General features: G+C 38.6%; 1 protein-coding gene and 1 pseudogene across 1 annotated transcript in view; one reads left to right on the top strand and one right to left on the bottom strand.

Annotated features, from left to right (window-relative positions):
* WDR70 (WD repeat domain 70) overlaps positions 1-27,668 on the top strand; it is a 311,155-nt gene that overhangs the window by 48,620 nt on the left and 234,867 nt on the right. Inside the window, 2 exon segments of the mRNA XM_032628142.1 lie at positions 4,834-4,893; positions 21,371-21,504. Coding sequence (XP_032484033.1) covers positions 4,834-4,893; positions 21,371-21,504 — 194 coding nt within the window.
* LOC116750539 lies at positions 19,226-20,074 on the bottom strand (annotated as a pseudogene).

Below are 27,668 nucleotides of genomic sequence, written 5' to 3'. Positions count from 1 at the left end.
CCGCACATCCTTCTCCTTCTTCCTGCCCAGGAATTTAAACTCTAGCCAGGCAAAAATATTTGCAACTCAGAAAGTGTCAAGATTCATCTTATTCTCGCCTAGATGCCCTCCACATTCATCTAGGGAACTTCTGTTTTTCCAAAAGCATCTCAAACATCTCTTGTATGAAGCCTTTTCTAATCACTCTCTACTTCCCCAGGCACAGTGGAATTGAGCGCTGAACCCTGTGTATCCTTCTGTCATAGCATCTGAAACATTTTAGTTTGCCTGTTTGTTTACCTGTCTGTTTTGCTTTGCTGGACTGATAGTTCTTCATGAGCAGAGTCTTTGTTATTGGTCTTTTTATCTTTAACTTAGTTCCTGGTATGTGGTATGTAGTATATAATTAAATAATACATGTTGTTAAGTGAATGTGTGATTAGTGAGTGAGTGAATAAATGAATTAATTTTAAGAGTTACACCAGAATGGACTCTAATTTTGGTTGCTTTTGGTTCTGCACTGGTAACTGTTTCCAAAGTGGTTTCTGGGAGAAAGTGGCACTCATTTTCAAACTCCTGGTTGGAAATCCCCATTCTCTGTCCCAACTGTTAGCCACTTTGTGGTAGATCTTTATTACTGAGTAGACTTTTTATTTTGACTCATACTACTATACATATATAACTTCAAAAATTTATGACATATTACCCCAGAAAGGTAATAAATGATTTGCAAGTCTTTTGAAAAACACTACAAGGATGTATGTATAGTATATCAGATGGAATTGCTCATGTTATTCTAGATATGTTTGCTATCATTGTTCTTACTGGGGTAAACGCAAGAGCCTGGGAAATAATCCTTTGGTTGGCATTTAAAACCAAACCAAAACAAAGCCTGGTATCTTTTCCTCTCTTCCATTAAGACTGTAGCTCTTGTTATGAATTTTGGTAATAAATGACTTCATTTGAAGTCTTGTAGTTTATGATGTCCCCTGGCAGGGAAATCTTGAAAATATTTTACTGTTACAGCAAATTTCACACTGAGCCATATTTCAAAAAGTCATTAGTAAAAGTTCTGGAAAAAGAACAGTCACCATCAAGTGATATGCTACCAAAAGATGGATTGCTACTATTTTAGATGATTTAGTTGTGCCAATTATATGGGCTTTTTATGAGTTACGCCCTACATGATTTCCAGTAAAACTTTGATTTTAAATTTAAACAATACTTATTTAAACATTTAATTCATTCCTAATGAAAATACTGAGCTGTTCTGTATTCTTGTAAGTTTTTTCTTTAATGCCAGAAATTGTCTGTATATAGGCACGTTCTGCATTGAATTCAGTGAAATAATTTTCATCCTTCCTTCTGGTGACAGTGTTTTTCTTTCCTGAGTGATGAAAAAGGAATTGGTTATGAAATGATACTATAATAGATTTTTCTTTAAGTAAAACATTTGAACTGTTCTCCTGTTTCTTTCAGGAGTACTTAGCACCTTTACATGAGTTTTTATTACTTACAAATATTGTCAACTGCAAAGGGAGCAGTGGTTTACATAATTTAATGTAGGGGTAGTCCAGAATTCATTTGTTCAACTTTTAAATTAGTTTGGAATTTGTGTTGGAATATTGGTATCTCCAGTATTGTTGTGTGCAGGACTTTCCAAAACATATTAAACCATAGTGTAATGTCTTTGTCTTGAAATAAACTGCAAATTCTCCAGCAGTTCCTTGGGTTACTATGAGGTAAGTGTTTTTGTTCAGTGCCTCTTGGTTCCTGATCTCCTTCTTTACTGATCTGTGGTGGTAATCAACCATAGCCACTTCTCAGATGCAAATAGTTTAAGACAAAATTGCCTTTATTTCTCTATACTTGCAACTTTACATTTGCTTTTAGTCTGGGATAGAATCATTTGGTTTTCAAAGGTTTTCACTTTTGGAAAATATGACTCTGACTCACCAGGCTCACCTGATGGATAGCACCTACCGGTTCTTCTTTATGGGCATAAACATTAATGTTTGAGGTAAATTAAAAATAATCTAATGTGATTTACGAGGTAGACATTGTAAGGGCCATTAATACACTCCAAAAACTCTTGTGTCTGCCATATACCAGGTGTTTTGTGGATTGGGGACCCAGAGACAATATATATACATGGTCTTTGAGAAGCATGTCTTGAGTTTGGTTACGGAGTGGTGTGGAGGGAGACCGGTCAAAAATTACAATGTATTATGATAGGTTCTGTGATAGACAAGGAGAGGGTGTCATGGGAGTGCATGGAAGGGTCATTTAACCCAGAGTTTGAAATGTTGAGAAATGCTTCCAGGAGCAGGTCACATCTGAATTGCGTCTTAAAGGGTGAGTAGGAATTAGCCAAGTAAAAAGGAAGAGAAGCCTGGAAATAGACTAAGATAATATGACAAGAGAGACAGGAGGTAAACCTTAGAATAAATGGTGGCTGTCATTTATTGAGTACCTACTTTGTGCCGAACTCTGTATTATGAGCTTTAAACCACTTACCTCACAGTAACCTAAGGGGCAGGTGCTATTATCCTGTTTGCAAATGGGGAAACTGAGAGTCATTACTCTCCTGAGGTTATGACAAGGTTAATGAGTATCAGAGCTTGATTTTAAAACCCTAGATTTTCTGGCTTTTTGTCAAGGCTGTTTCCTCCCAAGAAAGAATAGTTTCAAGCCGGAGGAAATAGTTAAGTAGTTATCATGCTGGTGAAAGGTCAGATGTGCAGATTAAGTTCTGAAAAGTGTCCTGGGACATTTATAGTGACTTATTTATTCATTCAAGAAACATTTACTAAGAGTCCTTTAAGTACCAAGAACTGTGCTAGGTATTGGGAATTAAATGACACGTGCCAAAGTGGTAGAGGTAGAGGGGTGGAAGAAAGTAGAGGCAATGAGTGCAAACTGTAGTGTGAGGAAGCTTGATTGTAGAGGAAAAGATAGTGGTATAGCAGTAAACCTAGGCGAAATTGGGGTGTGTGTGTGTTTTAATATGGGATGTACTTTTTTTAAAATATAAATTTATTTATTTATGGCCGCGTTGGGTCTTCGTTGCTGCGCACGGGCTTTCTCTAGTTGCGGCGAGTGGGGGCTACTCTTCATTGCGTTGCATGGGCTTCTCATTGCAGTGGCTTCTCTTGTGGAGCACGGGCTCTAGTAGTTGTGGCATGCGGGCTCAGAAGTTGTGACCCATGGCCTCTAGAGCCCAGGCTCAGTAGTTGTGGCTCACGGGGGCTTAGTTGCTCCACAGCATGTGGGATCTTCCCAGACTAGGGATCGAACCTGTGTCCCCTGCACTGACAGGCAGATTCGTAACGACTGCGCCACCAGGGAAGTCCCAATATGGGACGTACTTAAATTTTCATATTCTGAGGAGAAAGAGCCATGGTAGGGGAAAGAGTTAAGATAAAATAGAAAGAACTAGTGATTGATTGGTTCATCAAGGATCCTAAAGAAAGAGGGAAGTTAGGGACCAAAGTCTGTAGATTGCACGTTTTTGTTTGTTTGTTTATTTGTTTTGGGCATGCCACGTGGCTTGTGTTACTTACATGGCTTGTGGGATCTTAGTTCTCCAACCAGATGTTGAACTTGGGCCCTTGGCAGTGAAAGTGCAGAGTCCTAACCACTGGACCACCAGGGAATTCCCTGAACATGTTTAATTAAGTAGATTGCAAGATAATCCTAACATGAATTTGTAATGGCTGTAGAATTTTAGTATAACTACCCTGCTCTTGGATAATGGAGACTTGACTAAACAATGAAACTTCTTATTTAAATGATCAGTGTGACCTCTTATGTCTGATTTATGCATCCATCTTCTTCATCCCTCAGTTATCCTGTCCATACCCTTTGTAACATAGCATGTATTATATTGAAGTAGAGTCATTGATGTTTCCCTCTTAGACCATATGCTTCTTGGGAGGAGAGAGGAGTAGAGGCTGTGTCTAACGCCAGTTAGCATCTGGTATAATCTCACTTTAATAAAGCCTTGCTGAATCGATGAATCAGTGAATGACTCTGTTCCTTATTTGTACCATTTGAATATCAGTTTTTTGTTTTTTAATCTTTTATGGGTTAAAAGGTATGTATCTATCCTGTGCAAATTTTATTGTGTGTTATAAATTAAGTACTTTAAGGTATGCCCAAGTACCAGTGAAAAGAGGATTTAAAAAATTTTCCATATAGGGAGGACCTTATGGTTTCATACAACCTAAAGAATATCTTAGGTTTATCTTTTTAGAGATTTAAGATAAATTTATTATCAGCTCAAAGTGACCAATTGTAATTTATCTAGAAGTGCAGAAATAAGATATGCTTGCACTTTAAAAAATATTTTAATTTAATTTAATTTTTATTTATTTATTTTTGGTTGCATTGGGTCTTCGTTGCTGCACGTGGGCTTTCTCTAGTTGCGGCGAGCGAGGGCTACTCTTCATTGTGGTGCGTGGGTTTCTCGCTGCAGTGGCTTCTCGTTGCGGAGCACAGGCTCTAGGCGCGCGGGCTTCAGTAGTTGTGGCACATGGGCTCAGTAGTTGTGGCTCGCGGGCTCTCGAGCGCAGGCTCAGTAGTTGTGGTGCACGGGCTTAGTTGCTCCGTGGCATGTGGGATCTTCCCGGAGCAGGGCTCGAACCTGTGTCCCCTGCATTGGCAGGGGGATTCTTAACCACTGCGCCACCAGGGAAGTCCCACACTCACACTTTTTCCTTCCTATTTTTTAAAGTTTTGTGTTAAAAAGTCAGTGATGCAATTTTTAAAAATTAAATTTCCTGTGAGTGTGGTATGTAGTTCCCCCAAATATGTTATATTACTCATCAATGTCATGGAATTTTCTGTTTTCAGAATCCTGTCCAAAAGATCCCTGACTCGCATGAGATAACGCTGAAGCATGGCACTAAGACAGTAAGTTTTAAAAATTTAATTCTTTTCCCTTAATAACAGGGCTCTCATGGAAAAGTGAACTAATAAGATATATTTATATTAAGGCCAATTATACAATCAACTGGTATCACAAAGCTATAGGCATTCAGGAAAATAGATTACTTTTCTGTTCAGTCAAAATAACCATTGCATTTCATTTAAAATAGGAACACTTACTGCCATTGTTATTGTTGGCTTTAAAACCTCTTTCTTTGATATAGGAACGTTATAAGTGAAAGAAAGAAATGAAACTCAAATACTTTTTTTTGTTATGGTGTGGGAAAATTTTTCATTACCCTTAGCTTCATTTCTATATCAGTAAGAGGCCTGAGTTCATTTTTTAGGTGGATGTTGAGATAAGAAATGAACATAAGATAGTTACTGTATGGCTCTAAGATTATATTACTTAGATTTATGGATTATATTTTCATATTTATTTATGTTATTTAAAAATTAATAATGTAAACATTTTGAGGTATAAGATTAAATCATTTTATCTTATTGAAAAAAGATTTAATAATATCTTATGAAAACTGATAGTTGAATGAATGAAACTTGCTTGTGAATGAATACAATTATCTTGCTTTCCCTTTATAATTAAGCTACCTTTTTCTAGAAGTCTGACAGGTAAAGAAGTAGGAAAATACATCCCATAATGAGGGGGAAAACATCAATCAATAGAAATAGGTCCAGAAGTAACACAAATGATAGAATTAATAGCCAAGGATTTTAAAATAGTGATAGTCTTTCCACTAAATTTTTTACTTTTGAAAATATCATTTCCATAAAATATTTGTGTTAAATACATTGGGTTTATTATTATTTTAAATGAAGTAAACAGTGAATATTTTTTTTTTTTTTTTTTTGCGGTACGCGGGCCTCTCACTGTTGTGGTCTCTCCCGTTGCGGAGCACAGGCTCCGGACGCACAGGCCCAGCGGCCACGGCTCACGGGCCCAGCCGCTCCGCGGCATGTGGGATCCTCCCGGACCGGGGCACGAACCCGTGTCCCCTGCATCGGCAGGCGGACTCTCAACCACTGCGCCACCAGAGAACCCCCAACAGTGAATATTTTAAAATGTCTTAATTTTAATTTTTGCTATGGTAAATACTGACACAAATAACTCATATAAACAGACATTTTGGGGGGTTCTCAAAAGATTTTGAGTGTAAAGGGTCTTGAAACCGAAATATCAGAACTGCTGCCTTAAGAAATCATTTCCATCTCATTCTTCATATTATACCTACTTTTTATTAAATCACACTTTTGATATTTTTATTCTGAAATCAGGAAAGAATTTTACTAATTTTCATGTTTTTAAGTAAATAAGAAAAAAATTATAGACTGTAAATACTTAAAAGGAAGCTTTCCTATCATTAAGTCCAGAAATTTTTACAGCTGAGAGATAGTTCATGTTTAACACATGTTTTATTTAGATATGCATATTTTTTCAAATCAAATTTTATCTTTAAAAATATATATAATTAAAAAAATACTCCAAGTTATTTTACACATTAATAATCAGAGCTTCTAACTGTACTGTTAGGTTAACTAATTTTTTTTGCAGTCCTGCCTTTGCCCTGCATGTATTTCAACTTTTTGGAAATATGTCAGAGATTAAGAAGGTGACTGGCTGGTCTTTTTTGTTTGTTTTTAAACTAGTTATTGTAAAAATGTTTACACATTCACAGAAGTATAGAGAATACTGAAAGGAATTCCCATATATTTTTCTCTGAACCTTACCAATTGTCTACATAAGGCCACTCTTATTTCCTATATAATTTACATTTCTAGTAAACCACCTCCTCCCCATCCCATCTACCTACCTGTGGGATTATTTAAAAACAAATTCCGACTTCATATGATTTCATCTGTAAGTATTTCAGTATGAATCTGTAAGAGATAAGGTTGGTCTTTCTCTCTCTCTCTCCTCCTCTCCCTCTCCTTTTCTCTCTCTCATAATCAGAACATCTTTATTATGTCTAAAGTTTTTTCAATAATTATTTAATATCATCTAATATCCCATTATTCATATTTCTTCAACTGTCCCATATATATATTTTTTAAAATTTTTGGCTGCATTGGGTCTTTGTTGCTGCGTGCAGGCTTTCTCTAGTTGCGGCGAGCGGGGGCTACTCTTTGTTGTGGTGCGCCGGCTTCTCATCGCAGTGGCTTCTGTTGTTGCGGAGTATGGGCTCAGTACTTGTGGCTCGCAGGCTCTAGAGTGCAGGTTCAGTAGTTGTGGCGCATGGGCTTAGCTGCTCCGCAACATGTGGGATCTTCCTGGACCAGGGCTTGAACCCATGTCCCTGCATCGGCAGGTGGATTCTTAACCACTGCGCCACCAGGGAAGCCCCCATACATATTTTTCCAGTTAGTTTGTTCAAATCAGTATCCAGATGGTATCTTACTCACTCTGAGGAGAGTCATCATTGTTTATTTGTTATGTCTCTTAATCTATATGTTTTTCCTTTTTTTTTCTCCTTGCCATTGAGGAAATATATCTATTTTGTCAGTATACTTACCGTTGGCCTGAAACAAATACACTACCAGGTATTTCTTCAGCAAAGATGGGTTTATCCGGGATCAGCAGAGAATTACAATTTGGGGTCTGCAACCATGGTGAGCCATGCTCAAGTTCCTGCATGGCAAGGGAAGGAGAACCTTTTTATAGGGGTGAAAAGGAAATTTGGATGGCTAAACAGAGTCCATGGCCTTTCACTGGCTGATGAGTCCTTGCCAGGAAAGAAAAGACGTCTTTATTCTTCCTATTGAGCTCTGCTATCATTGCAGAGTTTCCCTTTCTGGTATCCCAACTCTATTTAATTGAGGTTTCTGTTTATTAATTTTTTACATTTACCCCTCTGATCACAAGATTTTTCTCTGAAAGCATCACTGATTAAATGTCAGGTTGCCTAGTTTCAGCAGCCTTTTGTCCCTCAGTGTCAAGAAGGACCTTTCTTGGGTGTAGTGTCTCACATCAGAAGGAAATTACATAGATTAGAAACTTATTAAGATCACACTGGAATAACAAGGAGAGGTAGGAGGGAGAACTTTCTGGTACTTTTTATCTAAAGTCCATATGTTATCAAGATCATAGGTATTGGAGATCGTCTGGAGCGTGATGTCATCATCAAAGGTTTGGTGACAAACTTCTAACGGGGTTTCTCTGGATATCTTGGGAAAGCTGTCTTATCAGATGTCATCTGCTTCAATTCCAGGAAATCTTTACTTTCAGGTCGCCAGATGATGTGCAGGTCCAGTCAGGGTTCGGTGCTTTCTTTAGGTGTGTTATGTCACATGAATTCAAGAATCTATTCCTTGGAGTTTGGTGGGAAAAATATTGGTTAGCAGTGCCTGATAGGGGCCTCTCCAGGGAGGTTGAAAAGAGTTTCTCTGGAGGTGTCTTTTCCAATAGATGAAATCTCCAGGTTGTAAGGTGTGATGCTTAAGGTCTAGATTCAGTTTGCTGATATTTTGTTGGGGATTTTTCTGTTTATATTCATAAGGGATATAGGTCAGTAGTTTTCTTATGGTGACTTTGGTTTTGGCATCAGGGTAGTATTTACCTCATAGAACGCTGAAAGCATTTATTTCTCCTATATTTTCTGGAAGAGTGTATGAAGGATTGATTAATTATTCTTTAAGTGTTTGATAGAATTTACCTTGAAGCCAAATAGGTATAGACTTTTCTTTGTGGGAAGATTTTTTTGTTTTTTATAAATTTATTTATTTATTTGGCTGCATTGGGTCTTTGTTGCTGCGCACGGGCTTTCTCTAGTTGCGGTGAGTGGGGGCTACTCTTCGTTGTGGTGCGTGAGCTTCTCATTGCGGTGGCTTCTCTTGTTGTGGAGCGCAGGCTCTAGGCGTGTGGGCTCAGTAGTTTTGTTATGAGGGCTTCAGTAGTTGTGGCTCATGGGCTCTAGAGCGCAGGCTCAGTAGTTGTGGCGCACGGGCTTAGTTGCTCCACGGCGTGTGGAATCTTCCTGGACCAGGGCTTGAACCTGTGTCCCCTGCACTGGCAGGTGGATTCTAAACCACTGTGCCACCGGGAAGTCCTCTGGGAAGATTTGTGATTACTAATTTAAGCCCTTATTAAAAATCTATTCAGATTTTCTTTCTTTTGTTTTCATGAGTCCATTTTGGTAGTTTGTGTCTTTCTAATAATTTGTACGGTTCATCTAAGTTATATAACTGGTTGGCATGCAATTCATAGAATTTCCTTGTAATCCTCTTAATTTATGTTTATCTTCTCTTTCCTTCTTGATTTTAGTAGTTCTTTCTTTTTTGTTGGCCAATCTAGCTAAAGTTTCTCAATTTTCTTGAAAATTTTCAAAGGACCATTTTTGATCCCGTTGATTTTCTTTACTTTAAAAATTTCTCTTTCTACTGAACTCTGCTCTAATCTTTATTTCCTTCCTGTTGCATGCTTTGGGTTTTGTTTCCTCTTCTTTGGTAATTTTTTAAAGTTGGAAGCTTAAGTTATTGATTTGAGATCTTTCTTCCTTTCTAACATAGGTGTCATAGCCATAAAATTTCCCACTTAAAGCACTTCTATTTTTAAATATTGCTTAAATGAATAATTTACTTCTTTTTTTTAAACATCTTTATTGGAGTATAATTGCTTTACAATGGTGTGTTAGTTTCTCCTTTATAACAAAGTGAATCGGTTATACATATACATATGTCCCCATATCTCTTCCCTCTAGCGTCTCCGTCCCTCCCACCCTCCCTGTCCCATCCCTCTAGGTGGTCACAAAGCACGGAGCTGATCTCCCTGTGCTATGTAGCTGCTTAACGCTAGCTATCTATTTACATTTGGTAGTGTATATATGTCCATGCCACTCTCTCACTTTGTCACAGCTTACCCTTCCCCCTCCCTATATCCTCAAGTCCATTCTCTAGTAGGTCTGTGTCTTTATTCCTGTCTTGCCCCTAGGTTCTTCATGACAGTGTTTTTTTTTTTTTTAGATTCCATATATATGTGTTAGCATACGGTATTTGTTTTTCTCTTTCTGACTTACTTCACTCTGTATGACAGACTCTAGGTCCATCCACCTCACTACAAATAACTCAATTTCGTTTCCTTTTATGGCTGAGTAATATTCCATTGTATATATGTGCCACATCTTCTTTATCCATTCATCTGTTGATGGACACTTAGGTTGTTTCCATGTCCTGGCTATTGTAAATAGAGCTGCAATGAACATTTTGGTACATGACTCTTTTTGAATTATGGTTTTGTCAGGGTATATGCCAGTAGTGGGATTGCTGGGTCATATGGTAGTTCTACTTTTAGGTTTTAAGGAACCTCCACACTGTTCTCCATAGTGGCTGTATCAATTTACATTCCCACCAACAGTGCAAGAGGGTTCCCTTTTCTCCACACCCTCTCCAGCATTTATTGTTTGCAGATTTTTTGATGATGGCCATTCTGACTGGTGTGAGATGATATCTCAGTGTAGTTTTTTTTTTTAACATGTTTATTGGGGTATAATTGCTTTACAATGGTGTGTTAGTTTCTGCTTTATAACAAAGTGAATCAGTTATACATATACATATGATCCCATATCTCTTCCCTCTTGCGTCTCCCTCCCTCCCACCCTCCCTATCCCAGCCCTCCAGGCGGTCACAAAGCACCGAGCTGATACCCTGTGCTCTGCGGCTGCTTCCCACTAGCTATCTACCTTATATTTGGTAGTGTATATATGTCCATGCCTCTCTCTCACTTTGTCACAGCTCACCCTTCCCCCTCCCCATATCCTCAAGTCCGTTTTCCAGTAGGTCTGTGTCTTTATTCCTGTCTTACCCCTGGTTCTTCATGACATTTTTTTTTTCTTAAATTCCCTATATATGTGTTAGCATACAGTATTTTTCCTTCTCTTTCTGACTTATTCACTCTGTATGACAGACTCTAGGTCTATCCACCTCATTACAAAAAGCTCAATTTCGTTTCTTTTTATGGCTTAGTAATATACCATTGTATATATGTGCCACATCTTCTTTATCCATTCATCCGATGATGGGCACTTAGGTTGTTTCCATCTCCGGGCTATTTTAAATAGAGCTGCAATGAACATTTTGCTACATGACTCTTTTTGAATTATGGTTTTCTCAGGGTATATGCCCAGTAGTGGGATTGCTGGGTCATATGGTAGTTCTATTTTGAGTTTTTTAAGGAACCTCCATACTGTTCTCCATAGTGGCTGTACCAATTCACATTCCCACCAACAGTGCAAGAGGGTTCCCTTTTCTCCACACCCTCTCCAGCATTTATTGTTCTAGATTTTTTGATGATGGCCATTCTGACTGGTGTGAGATGATATCTCATTGTAGTTTTGATTTGCATTTCTCTAATGATTAATGATGTTGAGCATTCTTTCATGTGTTTGTTGGCAGTCTGTATATCTTCTTTGGAGAAATGTCTATTTAGGTCTTCTGCCCATTTTTGGATTGGGTTGTTTGTTTTTTTGTTATTGAGCTGCATGAGCTGCTTGTAAAGTTTGGAGATTAATCCTTTGTCAGTTGCTTCATTTGCAAATATTTTTTCCCATTCTGAGGGTTGTCTTTTCGTCTTATTTATGGTTTCCTTTGCTTTGCAAAAGCCTTAAAGTTTCATTAGGTCCCATTTGTTTATTTTTGTTTTTATTTCCATTTCTCTAGGAGGTGGGTCAAAAAGGATCTTGCTGTGATTTATGTCATAGAGTGTTCTGCCTTTGTTTTCCTCTAAGAGTTTGATAGTGTCTGGCCTTACATTTAGGTCTTTAATCCATTTTGAGTTTATTTTTGTGTATGATGTTAGGGAGTGTTCTAATTTTATACTCTTACATGCACCTATCCAGTTTTCCCAGCACTACTTATTGAAGAGGCTGTCTTTTCTCCACTGTATATTCTTGCCTTCTTTATCAAAGATAAGGTGACCATATGTGCAGGGGTTTATCTCTGGGCTTTCTATCCTGTTGCATTGATCTATATTTCTGTTTTTGTGCCAGTACCATACTGTCTTGGTTACTGTAGCTTTGTAGTGTAGTCTGAAGGCAGGCAGCCTGATTCCTCCAGCTCCCTTTTTCTTTCTCAAGATTGCTTTGGCTATTCGTGGTCTTTTGTGTTTCTGTACAAATTGTGAAATTTTTTGTTCTAGTTCTGTGAAAAATGCCAGTGGTAGTTTGATAGGGATTGCATTGAGTCTGTAGGTTGCTTTGGGTAGTAGAGTTATTTTCACAATGTTGATTCTTTCAATCCAAGAACATGGTATATCTCTCCATCTATTTGTGTCATCTTTAATTTCTTTCATCAGTGTCTTATAATTTTCTGCATTGAGGTCTTTTGTCTCCTTAGGTAGCTTTATTCCTACATATTTTATTCTTTTAGTTGCAGGGGTGAATGAGAGTGTTTTCTGAATTTAACTTCCAGATTTTTCATCATTAGTGTATAGGAATGCTACAGACTTCTGTGCATTAATTTTGTATCCTGCTACTTTACCAAATTCATTGATTAGCTCTAGTAGTTTTCTCGTAGCATCTTTAGGATTCTCTATGTATAATATCATGTCATCTGCAAACAGTGACAGCTTTACTTCTTCTTTTCCAATTTGGATTCCTTTTATTTCCTTTTCTTCTCTGCTTGCTGTGGCTAAAACTTCCAAAACTATGGTGAATAATAGTGGTGAGAGTGGGCAACCTTGTCTTGTTCCTGATCTTAGAGGAAGTGCTTTCAGTTTTTCACCATTGAGGATGATGTTGGCTGTGGGTCTGTCATATATGGACTTTATTATGTTGAGGAAAGTTTTCTTTATGCCTACTTTTTGCAGGGTTTTTGTCATAAATGGGTGTTGAATTTTGTCAAAAGCTTTCTCTGCATCGATTGAGTTGATCATATGGTTTTTCTCCTTCAGTTTGTTAATATGGTGTATCACATTGATTGCTTTGCATATATTGAAGAATCCTTGCATCCCTGGGATAAACCCCACTTGATCATGGTATATGATCCTTTTTTTTCTTTTTTTTTTTTTTGCGGTGGGCGGGCCTCTCACTGTTGTGCCCTCTCCCTTTGCAGATCACAGGCTTCGGATGCACAGGCTCAGCACCATGGCTCACGGGCTTAGCCGCTCCATGGCATGTGGGATCTTCCTGGATGGGGGGCATGAACCCGTGTCCCCTGCATCGGCAGGTGTACTCTCAACCACTGTGCCACCAGGAAGCCTGGTGTATGATCCTTTTAATGTGCTGTTGGATTCCGTTTGCTAGTATTTTGTTGAGGATTTTTGCATCTATGTTTGTCAGTGATATTGGCTTGTAGTTTTCTTACTTTGTGACATCTTTGTCTGGTTTTGGTATCAGGGTGATGGTAGCCTCGTAGAATGAGTTTGGAAGTGTTCTTCCCTCTGCTATATTTTGGAAGAGTTTGAGAAGGATAGGTGTTAGCTCTTCTCTAAATGTTTCATAGAATTCCCCTGTGAAGCCGTCTGGTCCTGGGCTTTTGTTTGTTGGAAGATTTTTAATCACACTTTCATTTCAGTGCTTGTGATTGGTCTGTTCATATTTTCTATTTCTTCCTGGTTCAGTCTTGGCAGGTTGTCCTTTTTTAAGAATTTGTCCACTTCTTCCAGGTTGTCCATTTTATTGGCATATAGTTGCTTATAGTAATCTCTCATGATCCTTTGTATTTCTGCAGTGTCAGTTGTTACTTCTCTTTCATTTCTATTTCTATTGATTTGAGTCTTCTCCCTTTTTTTCTTGATGAGTCTGGCCAGTGGTTTCTCAATTTTGTTTATCTTCTCAAAGAACCAGTTTTTAGTTTTATTGATCTTTGCTATCATTTCCTTCATTTCTTTTTCATTTATTTCTGATCTGATGATTTCTTCTGCTAACATTGGGGTTTTTTTATTCTTCTTTCTCTGATTGCTTTAGTTGTAAGGTTAGGTTGTTTATTTGAGATGTTTCTTGTTTTGTAAGATAGGATTGTATTGCTATAAACTTCCCTCTTAGAACTTCTTTTGCTGCATTCCATAGTTTTTGGGTCGTCGTGTCTCCATTGTCATTTGTTTCTAGGTATTTTTTGATATCCTCTTTGATTTCTTCAGTGATCTCTTGGTTATTAAGTAGTGTATTGTTTAGCCTCCATGTGCTTGTATTTTTTATACATATTTTCCTGTAATTGATATGTAGTCTCATCGCATTGTGGTTGGAAAAGATACTTGATACGATTTCAATTTTCTTAAATTTACCAAGGCTTGATTTGTGACCCAAGATATGATCTATCCTGGAGAATGTTCCATGAGCACTTGAGAAGAAAGTGTATTCTGTTGTTTTTGGATGGAATGTCCTATGAATATCAGTTAAGTCCATCTTGTTTAATGTATCATTTAAAGCTTGTCTTTTCTTATTTATTTTCATTTTGCATGATCTGTGCATTGGTGAAACTGGGGTGTTAAAGTCCCCTACTATGATTGTGTTACTGTCGATTTCCCCTTTGATGGCTCTTAGTATTTGCCTTATGTATTGAGGTGCTCCTACCTTGGGTGCATAAATATTTACAATTGTTATATCTTCTTCTTGGATCGATCCCTTGATCATTATGTAGTGTCCTTCTCTGTCTCTTGTAATAGTCTTTATTTTAAAGTTTATTTTGTCTGATATGAGTATTGCTGCTCCAGCTTTCTTTTGCTTTCCATTTGCATGGAATATCTTTTTCCATCCCCTCACTTTCAGTCTGTATGTGTCCCTTGGTCTGAAGTGGGTCTCTTGTAGACAGCATATATACGGGTCTTGTTTTTGTATCCATTCAGCTAGTCTGTGTCTTTTGGTTGGAGCTTTAATCCATTTACATTTAAGGTAATTATTGATATGTATGTTCCTATTCCCATTTTCTTAATGGTTTTGGGTTTGTTATTGGAGGTCTTTTCTTTCTCATGTGTTTCCTGCCTAGAGAAGTTCCTTTAGCATTTGTTGTAAAGCTGGTTTGGTGGTGCTGAAGTCTCTTAGCTTTTGCTTGTCTGTAAAGGTTTTAATTTCTCCATCAAATCTGAATGATATCCTTGCTGGGTAATCTTGGTTGTAGGTTTCTCTCCTTCATCACTTTCTATATGTCCTGCCACTCCCTTCTGGCTTGCAGGGTTTCTGCTGAGAGATCAGCTGTTAACCTAATGGAGATTCCCTTGTGTGTTATTTGTTGTTTTTCCCTTGCTGCTTTTAATATTTTTTCTTTGTATTTAATTTTTGATAGTTTGATTAATATGTGTCTTGGTGTGTTTTTCCTTGGATTTATTGTCTGTGGACTCTCTGTGCTTCCTGGACTTGATTAACTGTTTCCTTTTCCATGTTAGGGAAGTTTTCACCTCTAATCTCTTCAAATATTTTCTCAGTCCCTTTGTTTTTCTCTTCTACTTCTGGGACCCCTATAATTTGAATGTTGGTGCATTTAATGTTGTCCCAGAGGTGTCTGAGTCTATCCTCAGTTCTTTTCATTTTTTTTCTTTATTCTGCTCTGCAGTAGTTATTTCCATTATTTTATCTTCCAGGTCACTTATCTGTTTTTCTGCCTCATTTATTCTGCTCTTGATCCCTTCCAGAGAATTTTTAATTTCATTTATTGTGTTGTTCATCACTGTTTGCCCTTTAGTTCTTCTAGTTACTTGTTAAACGTTTCTTGTGTTTTCTCCATTGTGTTTCCAATAATTTGGATCCTCTTTATTATTGTTATTGTGAATTCTTTTTCAGGTAGACTGCCTATTTCCTCTTCATTTGCTAGGTCTGGTGGGTTTTTGCCTTGCTTCTTCATCTGCTATGTGTTTCTCTGTCTTCTCATTTTGCTTAACTTACTGTGTTTGGGGTCTCCTTTTTGCAGGCTGCAGGTTCATAGTTCCTGTTGTTTTTGGTGTCTGTCCCCAGAGGCTAAGGTTGGTTCAGTGGGTTGTGTAGGCTTCCTGGTGGAGGGGACTAGTGCCTGTGTTCTGGTGGATGAGGCTGGATCTTGTCTTTCTGGTGGGTAGGTCCACGTCTGGTGGTGTGTTTTGGGTTGTCTGTGGCCTTATTATGATTTTAGGCATCCTCTCTGCTAATGGATGGGGTTGTGTTTCTGTTTTGCTAGTTGTTTTGCACGGGGTATCTTGCATTGTAGCTTGCTGGTCGTTGAGTGGAGCTGGGTCTTGGCACTGAGAAGGAGATCTCTGGGAGATTTTCGCCTTTTGATATTATTTGGAGCTGGGAGGTCTCTTTTGGACCAGTGTCCTGAAGTTGGCTCTGCCACCTCAGAGGCACAGCCCTGACACCTGGCTGGAGCACCAAGAGCCTGTCCTGCACACGGCTCAGAATAAAAGGGAGATAAAGAAAGAAAGAAAGAAAGAAAGAAAGAAGATAAAATAAAATAATGAAACAAAAAATAATTTTAAGAAAAAAAAAGTTTTAAGTAGTTAAAAACAAGCAAAAAATGGACAGATAGAACCCTAGGACAAATGGTAAAAGCAAAGCTATACAGACAAAATCAGACACAGAAGCATACACATAGACAGTCACAAAAAGAGAAAAAGGGGGAAAAAATATATATATATCTTTGCTCCCAAAGTCCACCACCTCAATTTGGGATGATCCGTTGTCTATTCAGGGATTCCACAGATGCAGGGTACATCAAGTTGATTGTGGAGATTTTATCCGCTGCTCCTGAGGCTGCTGGGAGAGATTTCCCTTTCTCTTCTTTGTTCGCACAGCTCCCGGGGTTCAGCTTTGGAGTTGGACTCGCCTCTGCGTGTAGGTCGCTTGAGGGCGTCTGTTCTTCTCTCAGACATGACAGTGTTAAAGGAGCAGCTGATTTGGGGGCTCTGGCTCACTCAGGCTGTCGGGAGGGAGGGGTACGGATGTGGGGCGATCCTGCGGCGGCAGAGGCAGGTGTGACGTTGCACCATCCTGAGGCGCGCCGTGTATTCTCCCGGGGAAGTTGTCCCTGGATCACTGGACCCTGGCAGTGGCGGGCTGCACAGGCTCCCGGGAGGGGCAGTGTGGATAATGACCTGTGCTTGCACACAGGCTTCTTGGTGGTGGCAGCAGCAGCCTTAGTGTCTCATGCCCGTCTCTGGGGTCTGCGCTGATAGCCGTGGCTGGCGCCCGTCTCTGGAGCTCCTTTAAGCGGTGCTCTGATTCCCCTCTACTCGCGCACCAGGAAACAAAGAGGCCAGAAAAATTCTCTTGTCTCTTCGGCAGCTCCAGACTTTTTCCCGGACTCCCTCCCATCTAGCTGTGGTGCACTAACCCTTTCAGGCTGTGTTCACGCTGCCATCCCCAGTCCTCTCCCTGCGATCCGACCGAAGCCCGAGCCTCAGCTCCCAGCCCCGCCTGCCCCGGCGGGTGAGCAGACAAGCCTCTTGGGCTGGTGAGTGACGATCGCCACCGATCCTCTGTGCGGGAATCTCTGCGTTTTGCCCTCCGCACCCCTGTGGCTGTGCTCTCCTCCATGGCGCCGAAGGTCCTCCCTCCGACCCCCGCAGTCTCCGCCCTCAAAGCGGCTTCCTAGTGTGTGGAAACCTTTTCTCCCTCACAGCTCCCTCCCACTGGTGCCGGTCACATCCCTATTCTTTTGTCTCTGTTTCTTCTTTTTTTGTGTGTCCTACTCAGGTACGTGGGGAATTTCTTGCCTTTTGGGAGGTCTGAGGTCTTCTGCCAGCGTTCAGTAGGTGTTCTGTAGAAGTTGTTCCACATGTGGATGTATTTCTGATGTATCAGTGGGGAGGAAGGTGATCTCTGCGTCTTACTCTTCTGCCATCTTGAAGCTCCGCCAGAGCTCTGTTTTCTGTTACTCATTACCTTTCATATCCTTTTGGTGGATAATAAATGGAGTATGTAAGCAGCCACTGAGATCCTGATACTTTATTTGTTTGTTTGTTTATTTATTTATTTTTGGCTGCATTGGGTCTTCGTTGCTGTGCATGGGCGTTCTCTAGTTGCATCAAGCGGGGGCTACTGTTCGTTGTGGTGTGCGGGCTTCTCATTGCGGTGGCTTCTCTTGTTGTGGATCATGGGCTCTAGGCGCATGGCCTTCAGTGGTTGTGGCACGTGGGCTCAGTAACTGTGGTTTGCTGGCTCTAGAGCACAGGCTCAGTAGCTGTGGCGCATGGGCTTAGTTGCTCTGCAGTATGTGGGATCTTCCTGGACCAGGGATAGACCCGTGTTCCCTGCATTGGCAGGTGGATTCTTAACCACTGAGCCACCAGGGAAGCCCAAGGTCCTGGTACTTCAGAATGCTAGCATTGAAGATCTCATTTTGTCACTTTGCCCTTTGCTTTCTTCTTTGCCATCTTTCTTCTGTCCTTAGATTAAAAAAAGTGAACTTTGTAGTTTATCTTGTTCTTTCTTGATAGAGGGTAATTGATCTTACATTTGTCAAACTGGATAGCTGTTTGTTTTGTATGTGTTTTTTTAATTTACAGTCCTCCTTCCTTTTTTAAAAGGGCTATTTATTGTCACATTTGTGCCAGGCACTGTGCTGGGCACAAGGATGGTCTTTGTGCACATGGAATTTACACTCTTTTTTTTTCTTCTAGTTTTTAGAGTTTTTAACTCATTTACAAATAAGAAAAACTGATACATGCTAACATAAATAATTTTTGTGAAAAATTACTTTTTTGAAAGCGAAAAAAACCCATTAATGAGGAGATTGATATTATTTCACAGTTTTGCAAATCTCTTTAATGTCTGGCTTAATAGAGGAGGGCTGGATTTATCATACCTGCTTTTTTGCATTCAGTCTTTTACAATATCACACATCCTGTAGCCTCTGGATAAAAGGAAAATGATGTCTTAGTATTGTAAAAATAGCTTTGGTATTGAGTACACGTGAAAGGATCTTGTGGACCCTCCAGATCACACTTTGAGAACCACTGCTGTATTCTAATCTCCTCATTTTACATGTAAAGGCCCTGGATCTCGAGAGATTAAGCGAGAAATCCAAAATTACATGGCCTGTTCATGATAGGATACAGATCCTAGAGGTTTGTCTCTCTTCTCTTGGCTGGGATCCTCAGTCACAAACCTTGGAAATATACCCTAATGGCCTGTCCTGTTCTCTCTAGTTGTTGCCTCTAGCAAGGACTGTCACAGTATATTACTGCCCCCTACTCCCATTTTTTTAAATGAAAGAAAAGAGGAAAATCAACAAACATGATAAATTCTGCCATAGGCTTACTGTGTTAGTATCTGAATTAGAATTTCTATTTGAACTAAGATGCTAAGGCAAATTGTATTGCACTCTATTCCATGTAAGCTGCTGATGACAGACTGCACAGTAAATATCACAGGGAGATACAGAAGGCAGATTAACCATAGTCCTACCAATTATCACATATTCTGTGTCTGAATGTAATGCAGTCACATATCCTAGGAAAATTTTCACAAGAAAAGGCTGAAAAGGTGGTGGGTATATTAAGAATTTGCAAACAAACTGGCAATCTTTTGGAACTTTTTAGATAAAATGGGAGTTTTTCTGAAATTAGATATTTTCCATTCCTTAGCCAGACCTTATTTTGTCTTTTTTTAAAAAAAATCCAAGAATCTTCTTGGCCACTTAAGAGATCATTTCCTTTGTATCCTACCAGATGATCCAGAGAAGGATCATAGCCTTGTTCCTTTAAACAACCTAATGCCCAGAAAAGCTGGTCCACTAGAGGAAATTCTTCCCAAGGAATATACTTCCTACTTTCATTTTTTTTTAGGTTCTACATTTTTTTGGTTCTAAATTATGAATCACATCCATTTCTTTTTTCATTAACATAGTGACATAATGGTAATTCTCTTCCTCAGTGAAAGAATTCACAACAGGGAAATTCCTGGCGGTCCAGTGGTTAGGACTCTGCACTTACACTGCCAGGGGGCATGGTTTTGATCCTTGGTTGGGGAACTAAGATCCTGCATGCCGCGCAGCACAGTGAAAAAAAAAAAAAAGAATTCACGACGGTGAACGTTTTTTAGGTGAAGAACTGCTTCTCCCCAGGTTTCCCTTTGGGCATTCTTCCCAGTTTACCCTGAAGTCCAAATGACCACCAGGAAGTTGGAAACTGCAGGTTGCAAACAACACTGTCCTTTTCCCCAGGAGAACAGTGAGGATGCCTGCAGCTGGTCACCATTCCTCCCACCCTGATTCAGGGCCTCAGCCCCTGTGGCTCCACACTGGTGGTCATGGGGTAGGAGCGAAATTTACACTCTTGAGGGGAGGACAGGAATAGAATAGACAAGTCACAAATGAATTTGCAATTTCAAATTACATTGTAGGGAGATGAACACTGGTGGGGTTAGCTTTATCAGGAGGAGGGACACCTCTAATTTTAACAGGAGGGAAGAAGGGTAGAGTGGGCATGGAGGCAAGTAAGTCTGTAGCTGGTGGTAGCAAGTCACTTCTTAGACTTTAAAAACTAATGTTTATTTAGTTTTATTTTCGATTGTTTTAAGACATATTCAGGCATTCAAATGATAGCTCTCATTTAGGGTACATATCTAATTTAAACATATAACAAGTTATTTGCTATATTTGTGTATAATTCCATTATATTCTGAAATCAGTATTCACAGGTAGTAATTGAAATGAGTGTAAGTTATTTTTCCAGTATCTGGTTTTGACTGCAGTAATTCTGTTACATTTAATTAACATTTCAAGTCTATTTGGAGGATTGATTTGTAGTGCCTTTCTTTATATAAAACTATGATCCTTTTACTGTCTCATGTATATGATAATCACAGTTAATATTCCTAATGCAGTCTTTCCTTCTGAGAGGTCAGTAGATCCAGGGACTAACTGCTTTGGCAAGAATGATAAATGTAGCTCAAGAACAGTGAGTTACACATTGGATATTTGTATGTGAATTGAACCTTGAAAAGTTCATGGGGAAAGCAAAGATTTTATGGAACCAGTATAAGTGATATTATAATGTGGTTAGTTACTTACAAATTCAACTTTAAAAATAATTGTTTAAGGTGACTAAACAATTAGCCAAATGCACAAGATAATAATTTCTACTTTGCTATATTTTGTTAAATAGATTTATGGTTCCTATTGGCATTACTTATTTTGGGAATTTTTGATTCATGTGTTATTCATTTAGTGATAGTCAAACAATCTTAAAAGGCTTCCTCAAAATTGTTTATTGAAAAAGCTGAATTGTTTGTAAGATTTCTACTTATATACTAAAGCAACTTAGTTTATCATATGACACCTATTCTGAGTACATGGTAGATAAGTTTGGATGAAGCTATTGATTAGATTAAACTAAAATATTTTCTTGTATTTCAAAGAAATAATACTCCTAATAACAAAGCCACGTAATATAGAAGGTGCTTTCCATTTTCACTTTTCAGAAGTAACAGCAGTGGTGATCTATATTTACAGTGCCTGTAAGGTAGGAAGTAGGGTTAGAGAAAGGAAATGGGGTTATAATAGACAATAAGTAGCTTTTCTCCATTTTTTTTTTTTTTTAAACCAGGTTTCTGCTTTGGGTCTGGATCCCTCAGGTGCCCGTTTGGTGACTGGAGGATATGACTATGATGTTAAGTTTTGGGATTTTGCTGGAATGGATGCTTCTTTTAAGGCATTTCGATCCCTTCAGCCCTGTGAATGGTATGTATTATGCAACTTAATACCCTCATATTTGAAGACACAGTCTCTTGTTATTTGAATTCTGTTTATGATGATTTTTACCAAAATACAATATGTTTACATGACTATATACTACGTTCGTTATTCAGGTGAAAGCGAAGTGTACCTTTTATGTTTCTTTTCTTTAGTAAATTTCCTTCAGTTTCATTAATTTATTCTTTAGTAAATTTCCTTTAGTTTCATTAATTTATGTTTTAAAGACTGCCTTTTGTTGTTATGTTTTAAACACTGTCTTTTGTTGTTTTTAAAAAAATATTTTAATTTAGAAATCGTTACCTTGCCTAGTTTATTTTAAAACACTTTATTAAATACTGTGTAATACTATATGTGTGTGTACAACATGTGTTAAGCCAAGTGCTAGTTGGTGCTGCACTGTGCAGGTATGGTCAGCTAGCATTATATATTTTTTTTTTTTTTTTTTTTAATGCGTTACGCGGGCCTCTCACTGTTGTGGCCTCTCCCGTTGCGGAGGACAGGCTCCGGACGCGCAGGCTCAGCGGCCATGGCTCACGGGCCCAGCCGCTCCGCGGCATGTGGGATCCTCCCAGACCGGGGCACGAACCCGTGTCCCCTGCATCGGCAGGCGGACTCTCAACCACTGCGCCACCAGGGAAGCCCAGCTAGCATTATATTTTAAAGGACTTTACATGTTGCTACCATAAGCCACCCGCTTATTTCTACTTTTGACCATCGTTGATCTTTTAGCGTATTGGATATCAGAAATGGATTTTATTGGTGAAACTATCTTGTTAACGTGCATAACGTATGTTGGAAATGAGCTTTCAATGATGAGATTTAAAAATATTCAAGATATGTGGATTAGCCGAAATTACTTTGACTCAATTTCTTACTCTTGCATGAATGGGGTATAAATCTAGTTTTGCCTTCAACCTGAACTCTTAGGGGTTTTGTTTAATCTCCACTTGTAAACTCTGGATTTCATCAACTATATGGAGAAAGTTCCTGTCTGTGGACTGTTGAGCGTTTGCCTCCAGTGAACCTTTTGTGAAAGTGGTGGTTGGAGCATCTAAATGAGATGCTGGGATTTTTCTCAAGCCTGCAGAATAGATCATATGAATTGTTTGTGCTTACTTGCCAATAAATATTACATAATAGATGTCTGTCTTATGTGGATCAGAATTGAGTCAGACCTCAAATTTCTCTGGCAGTTATATAGTTATCTAGCAAAATAACCTTGCTGACTAAAGTGGCTCTGGTCAGTGTTCTACAAATCATTGATTTGTAAAGTTTGAAGTCATAACTCTTAAGCTGTCTAGTAGTAAAGATTTGAGAATTCCCTAAATAGATCTTAACAGATATAGGATCAATTGAAAAAAAACTGAGTATCTCCAATGATGGCTATATTTAAAATAGCTCTTATGATTTAAAATAGTGACATCTATCTTGAGTTAGTATGATGACCTTTTTTTAAAATACATTTATTTATTTTATTTATTTATTTTTGGCTGTGTTGGGTCTTCGTTGCTGTGTGCGAGCTTTCTAGTTGTAGTGAGCAGGTGCTACTCTTCATTGCAGTGCGCAGGCTTCTCATTGTGGTGGCCTCTCGTTGTGGTGGGTGGGCTCTAGGCACACGGGCTTCAATAGTTGTGGCTCACGGGCTCAGTATTTGTGGCTCGTGGGCTCTAGAGCACAGGCTCAGTAGTTGTGGTGCACGGGCTTAGTTGCTCTGTGGCATGTGGGATCTTCCCGGACTGGGGCTCGAACACATGTCCCCTGCATTGGCAGGCAGATTCTTAACCACTGCACCACCAGGGAAGCCCCATGATGACCTTTTAAAAATGTATTTAAAATATGTTGTTTAGGGCTTCCCTGGTGGCACAGTGGTTGAGAGTCCGCCTGCCGATACAGGGGACACGGGTCCGTGCCCTGGTCCGGGAAGATCCCACATGCCGCGGAGCGGTTGGGCCCGTGAGCCATGGCCGCTGAGCCTGTGCGTCCCCAGCCTGTGCTCCGCAATGGGAGAGGCCACAACAGTGAGAGGCCCGTGTACTGCAAAAAAAAAAAAAAAAATGTTTATACCCCTTTTTCCCACATGATAGATAGTCTCTTGATTCATATAGGGATTGTGCTCTCCTTCTACCTCTACAACTATAAGGTGACTTGTTCAGGACTATCCAGTGCTATATCAATGATCAGCTCTGAATGGAATACATATCTCATGAGTCTCAAGCCAGTGCTCTATTATTTACTAAACTATGTCATTTGCTACACTGTTGTAATTGAAAATGCAGAAAAAACCAAGAATAAGCTTGTTTTCTCTTCTGTAATTAAATTGTTGCATCCTATATGTAATTGTGCGCTATCAAAGATTAGATAGATGGGAAGAAATAGAATTCTTGACAATTCATATAAAATTAATATAAAACTCTAATATTGTAAACATTATGTGAATGTTACTCCTTTAAATCATGAGAACTATTTAACTTTGCCATCACTTGCCCCTAATCTCAAAGTAATGTGACTCTGCTTTTTATGATGTTTTTGTGACTCAGTGTGTATTTTATATCTATTTACATATTCATCTATAATTCCCTTTTTACTGTAAAAAAGATTTCAAATGGAGAGAAAAGCAGAGGAATTAGTATGATAGCCATCTACCCTTTACCTAGATTTAAGTTATAAATATTTTTCTTTATTTGCTTCATCTCATTTTTGTAATTTTTGAATTATTTAAAAGTAAAGACACTGTTTGTATGTAACAAAACAGAAACAGACTCACAGATAGAGAAAATAAACCAGTGGTTACCAATGGGGAGAGGGAAGGTGAGAGGGGCAGGATAGGGGTATAGGATTAAGGAGATACAAACTACTATGTATAAAATAAATAAGCAACAAAGATATATTGTACAGCCTAAGGAAATATAGCCATTAGTTTACAGTAACTTTAAATGGAGTATAATCTATAAAATTATTGAATTGCTCTGTTGTACGCCTGAAACTAATAAAATACTACAAATCAACTATAATATAAGAAAAATAAAGACAGACACACCTTTCACTTTGAAATACTTCAATGTGTTATCTTTGAAAAAGATAGATGCTTTCTTATATAAATGTAGTTCCATTATTATTTTTAACAAAATTCCTCAGAATTCCTTAATATTTCCAATAAATATTCTGTATTTAAATTTCCCCATTTGCCCTCAAAATGTGTTTTTAAAAAAAAATTATTTATTTATTTTGGCTGTGCCAGGTCTTAGTTGCAGCAGGCAGGATCTTTAGTTGCAGCATGTGGACTTAGTTGCAGCATGCATTTGGGATCTAGTTCCCTGATCAGGGATCAAACTCGTCCCCCTGCATTGGAAGCGCAGAGTCCTACCCAGTGGACCACCAGGGAAGTCCCTGAAAATGTGTTTTAATGCTGGTTTGTCAGACATGAATCCAATTAAGTAATACACATCACATCTATTTTGTATCTCTCTTACATCTCTTTTAATCTACACTGACCCTTCCTTAACCATTTTCTTTCCCATAACTTTGTTAAACAGACAAGTCTAGTCGTCCTCTATGAGATTCTTCCTTCCTGATTTTCTAATTGCTTCCTTTTGGTATTATTTAAGTTGTTTCTTTATCTCCACTATTTCCTATAAAAGATCCAAAGGCTTGATTATAATCCATATTTCACATCAGATGGCATGTATTGTCTGGTTGTTGTCACTATTAGTGACTAGCAATTAAGACTGATCCCTGGAGTAAGTTGGGACATCTGATTCCTCCACTGTAAAGTTAATATTACATACTTGAGATAGGCAAGAACTTTGCGGGGAAGATACCTTGGTACCATGTAAATATCCAGATTCTATTCATCCTTTCACTTAATAAGTTTAGCATCCATTGATTATTCATACCTGAATCATTTATTTAATCGAGGGCTCCAAGATAGTGGTTTTCTAATTCTGTTGTTTCATCTACTTTTACTTGCTGGCATTCTTCTAAGAGAAGTACTTTTCCTCATGCCTGATGTTATTTGGTTCCCCTGAAATACAGTTCCTATTGGAGAGTCAGGATAAATGCTTAGTTATTTCCCTTTTATTACTCATTTTTAGCTTATGGGTTGGTGTTGATAAATAAGTTGTTGCTGTTATTCATGGTGATAGTTTTTTAAAAAATTTTTTTGCTTTTTCTTTTTTGATTACTAGTATTTATGATTTTAAAATTTTCATGTGTTTCAGTCAATTGCAGTCATTCTTCTTTTTTTAAAAAATTTTTTTTTTTATTTTTGGCTACGTTGGGTCTTCGTTGCCGCACTCAGGCTTTCTCTAGTTGTGGAGAGCAGGAGCTACTCTTTGTTGCCATGCGCAGGCTTCTCATTGCAGTGGGTTCTCTTGTTGCAGAACACGGGCCCTAGGCTTGTGGGCTTCAGTAGTTGTGGTGCGCAGGCTCAGTAGTTGTGGCTTTTGGGCTCTAGAGCGTAGGCTCAGTAGTTGTGACGCATGGGCTTAGTTGCTCCGTGGCATGTTGGGATCTCCCCAGACCAGGGATTGAACACATGTCCCCTGCATTGGCGGGCAGATTCTTAACAACTGTGCCATCAGGGAAGTCCCAGTCATTATTCTTTTTGATGTTTAACGTGTCTCAGATTTGGCCATTGGGAGTCCCTGATTGCTATGTAGTTTTGACATGACCTCATTAGTCTTTAAAAGCTTACTTATTTTCTGGAACAACATGTTGTAGGCTTCCCAGTGCATGCCTTTCCAGGTCTCAGAGTGAGCATTTCCCCACAGACACCTGTTTTGTTAGTGGGAATGGTATTCAGAGACCAAATCTGGATGCTACACATGTTCATTGACATTGAGGTATCATTACTTCTTGACCTTTTCAGTGGAAAGAGGTGAAAAATATAGATAAGTGTGTGTGTGCTTAAATGATGAGATCATATTGACATTTCCATTTCAAAATTTTAGTAAACTTTAACTTTCTGAATAATTTTTAATTTACTGAAAAGATGTACAGATCGTCCAGAGTTCAGGTATACCCCTAACCCAGTTTCTCCTTTTGTTAACATCTTACATTACCATGTCACATTACGTTTGTGATACTTAAACCAACATTGGTACATTATCATTAAGTAAATACCACACTTTATTTCGATTTCACTTTTTTTATAAACTAATATCCCTTCTAAGATATTACATTACATTTCGTCTTCATGTCTGTTTAGTCTCCTCTGGTTTATAATAGTTTCTCAGTCGTTGTTTGATTTTCATGACTTGACAGTTTTGAGGTGTATCGGTCAGGTATTTTGTAGAATATCCTTTGACTTATTTTTTAATGGCATTTTTCTCATGGTTAGACTGAGGCTGTGGGTTTTTGGGCTGAAGATCACAGAGGTGAAGTGCCCTTCTTGTCACATATCAGGGGTACATGCTATCATGTTTTTAAGGTTTCTCCACTATAGGGTTACTTTTTCCTCACCTTTCCATATGCCATTCTTTGGAAGCAAGTCAACAAATGCTACTCACACTTAGTAGAGTGGAAAAATTAAGCTCTCCCTCCTGAAGGGGGTGATAATTACATAAACTACTTGGAATTCTTCTGCAAGGAAGAATGTTTGTTTGTTTATTTATTCATTTCTATTTATTTATACCTTGAATTATAAGTCAATACTGTGTTATTTATTTTATTGCTCAGATTGTTTCAGCTGTGGCCATTGTGAGCTCTTTCAGTTTGCCTCTTGTGTTCTTTTCTTTGACACAGTCTTTTGGTTATCCGTTTTGTGAAATGTCACATGGGTTTATCCCTGGGAGACAAGGGAGGCAACACAATTATGTGCTTTGCTATCTGTACATGAACTAACACACGCATAGTGACCAATCAGGGACAGATTTTGGAGGAAGTGATGTGATTGGTCATTGATCAGGATGCGCAGCTGCTATTTATATAGTGATTTTTGGACTGAAGTGCTAGTAGCAAAATTTGTACTTTATGCAGTTACTCACAGTTAATATACCATAGTAACTGAAATTTGAACCATGTTGTTGGGGCCTGGTATTATTTATCTAAACCATGGCGACCGATATTCATGCATATCAGAACCATGCAAAGCAAGGATTGCCTGTATTCGATATGCAAAAGTAAAAAAGAAACTCAATGGGACGTATAGA

Source organism: Phocoena sinus, chromosome 3, assembly GCF_008692025.1.
Source record: "Phocoena sinus isolate mPhoSin1 chromosome 3, mPhoSin1.pri, whole genome shotgun sequence".
In the NCBI taxonomy this organism is placed as follows: domain Eukaryota; kingdom Metazoa; phylum Chordata; class Mammalia; order Artiodactyla; family Phocoenidae; genus Phocoena; species Phocoena sinus.
This window is presented reverse-complemented; position numbering and strand designations above follow the sequence as displayed.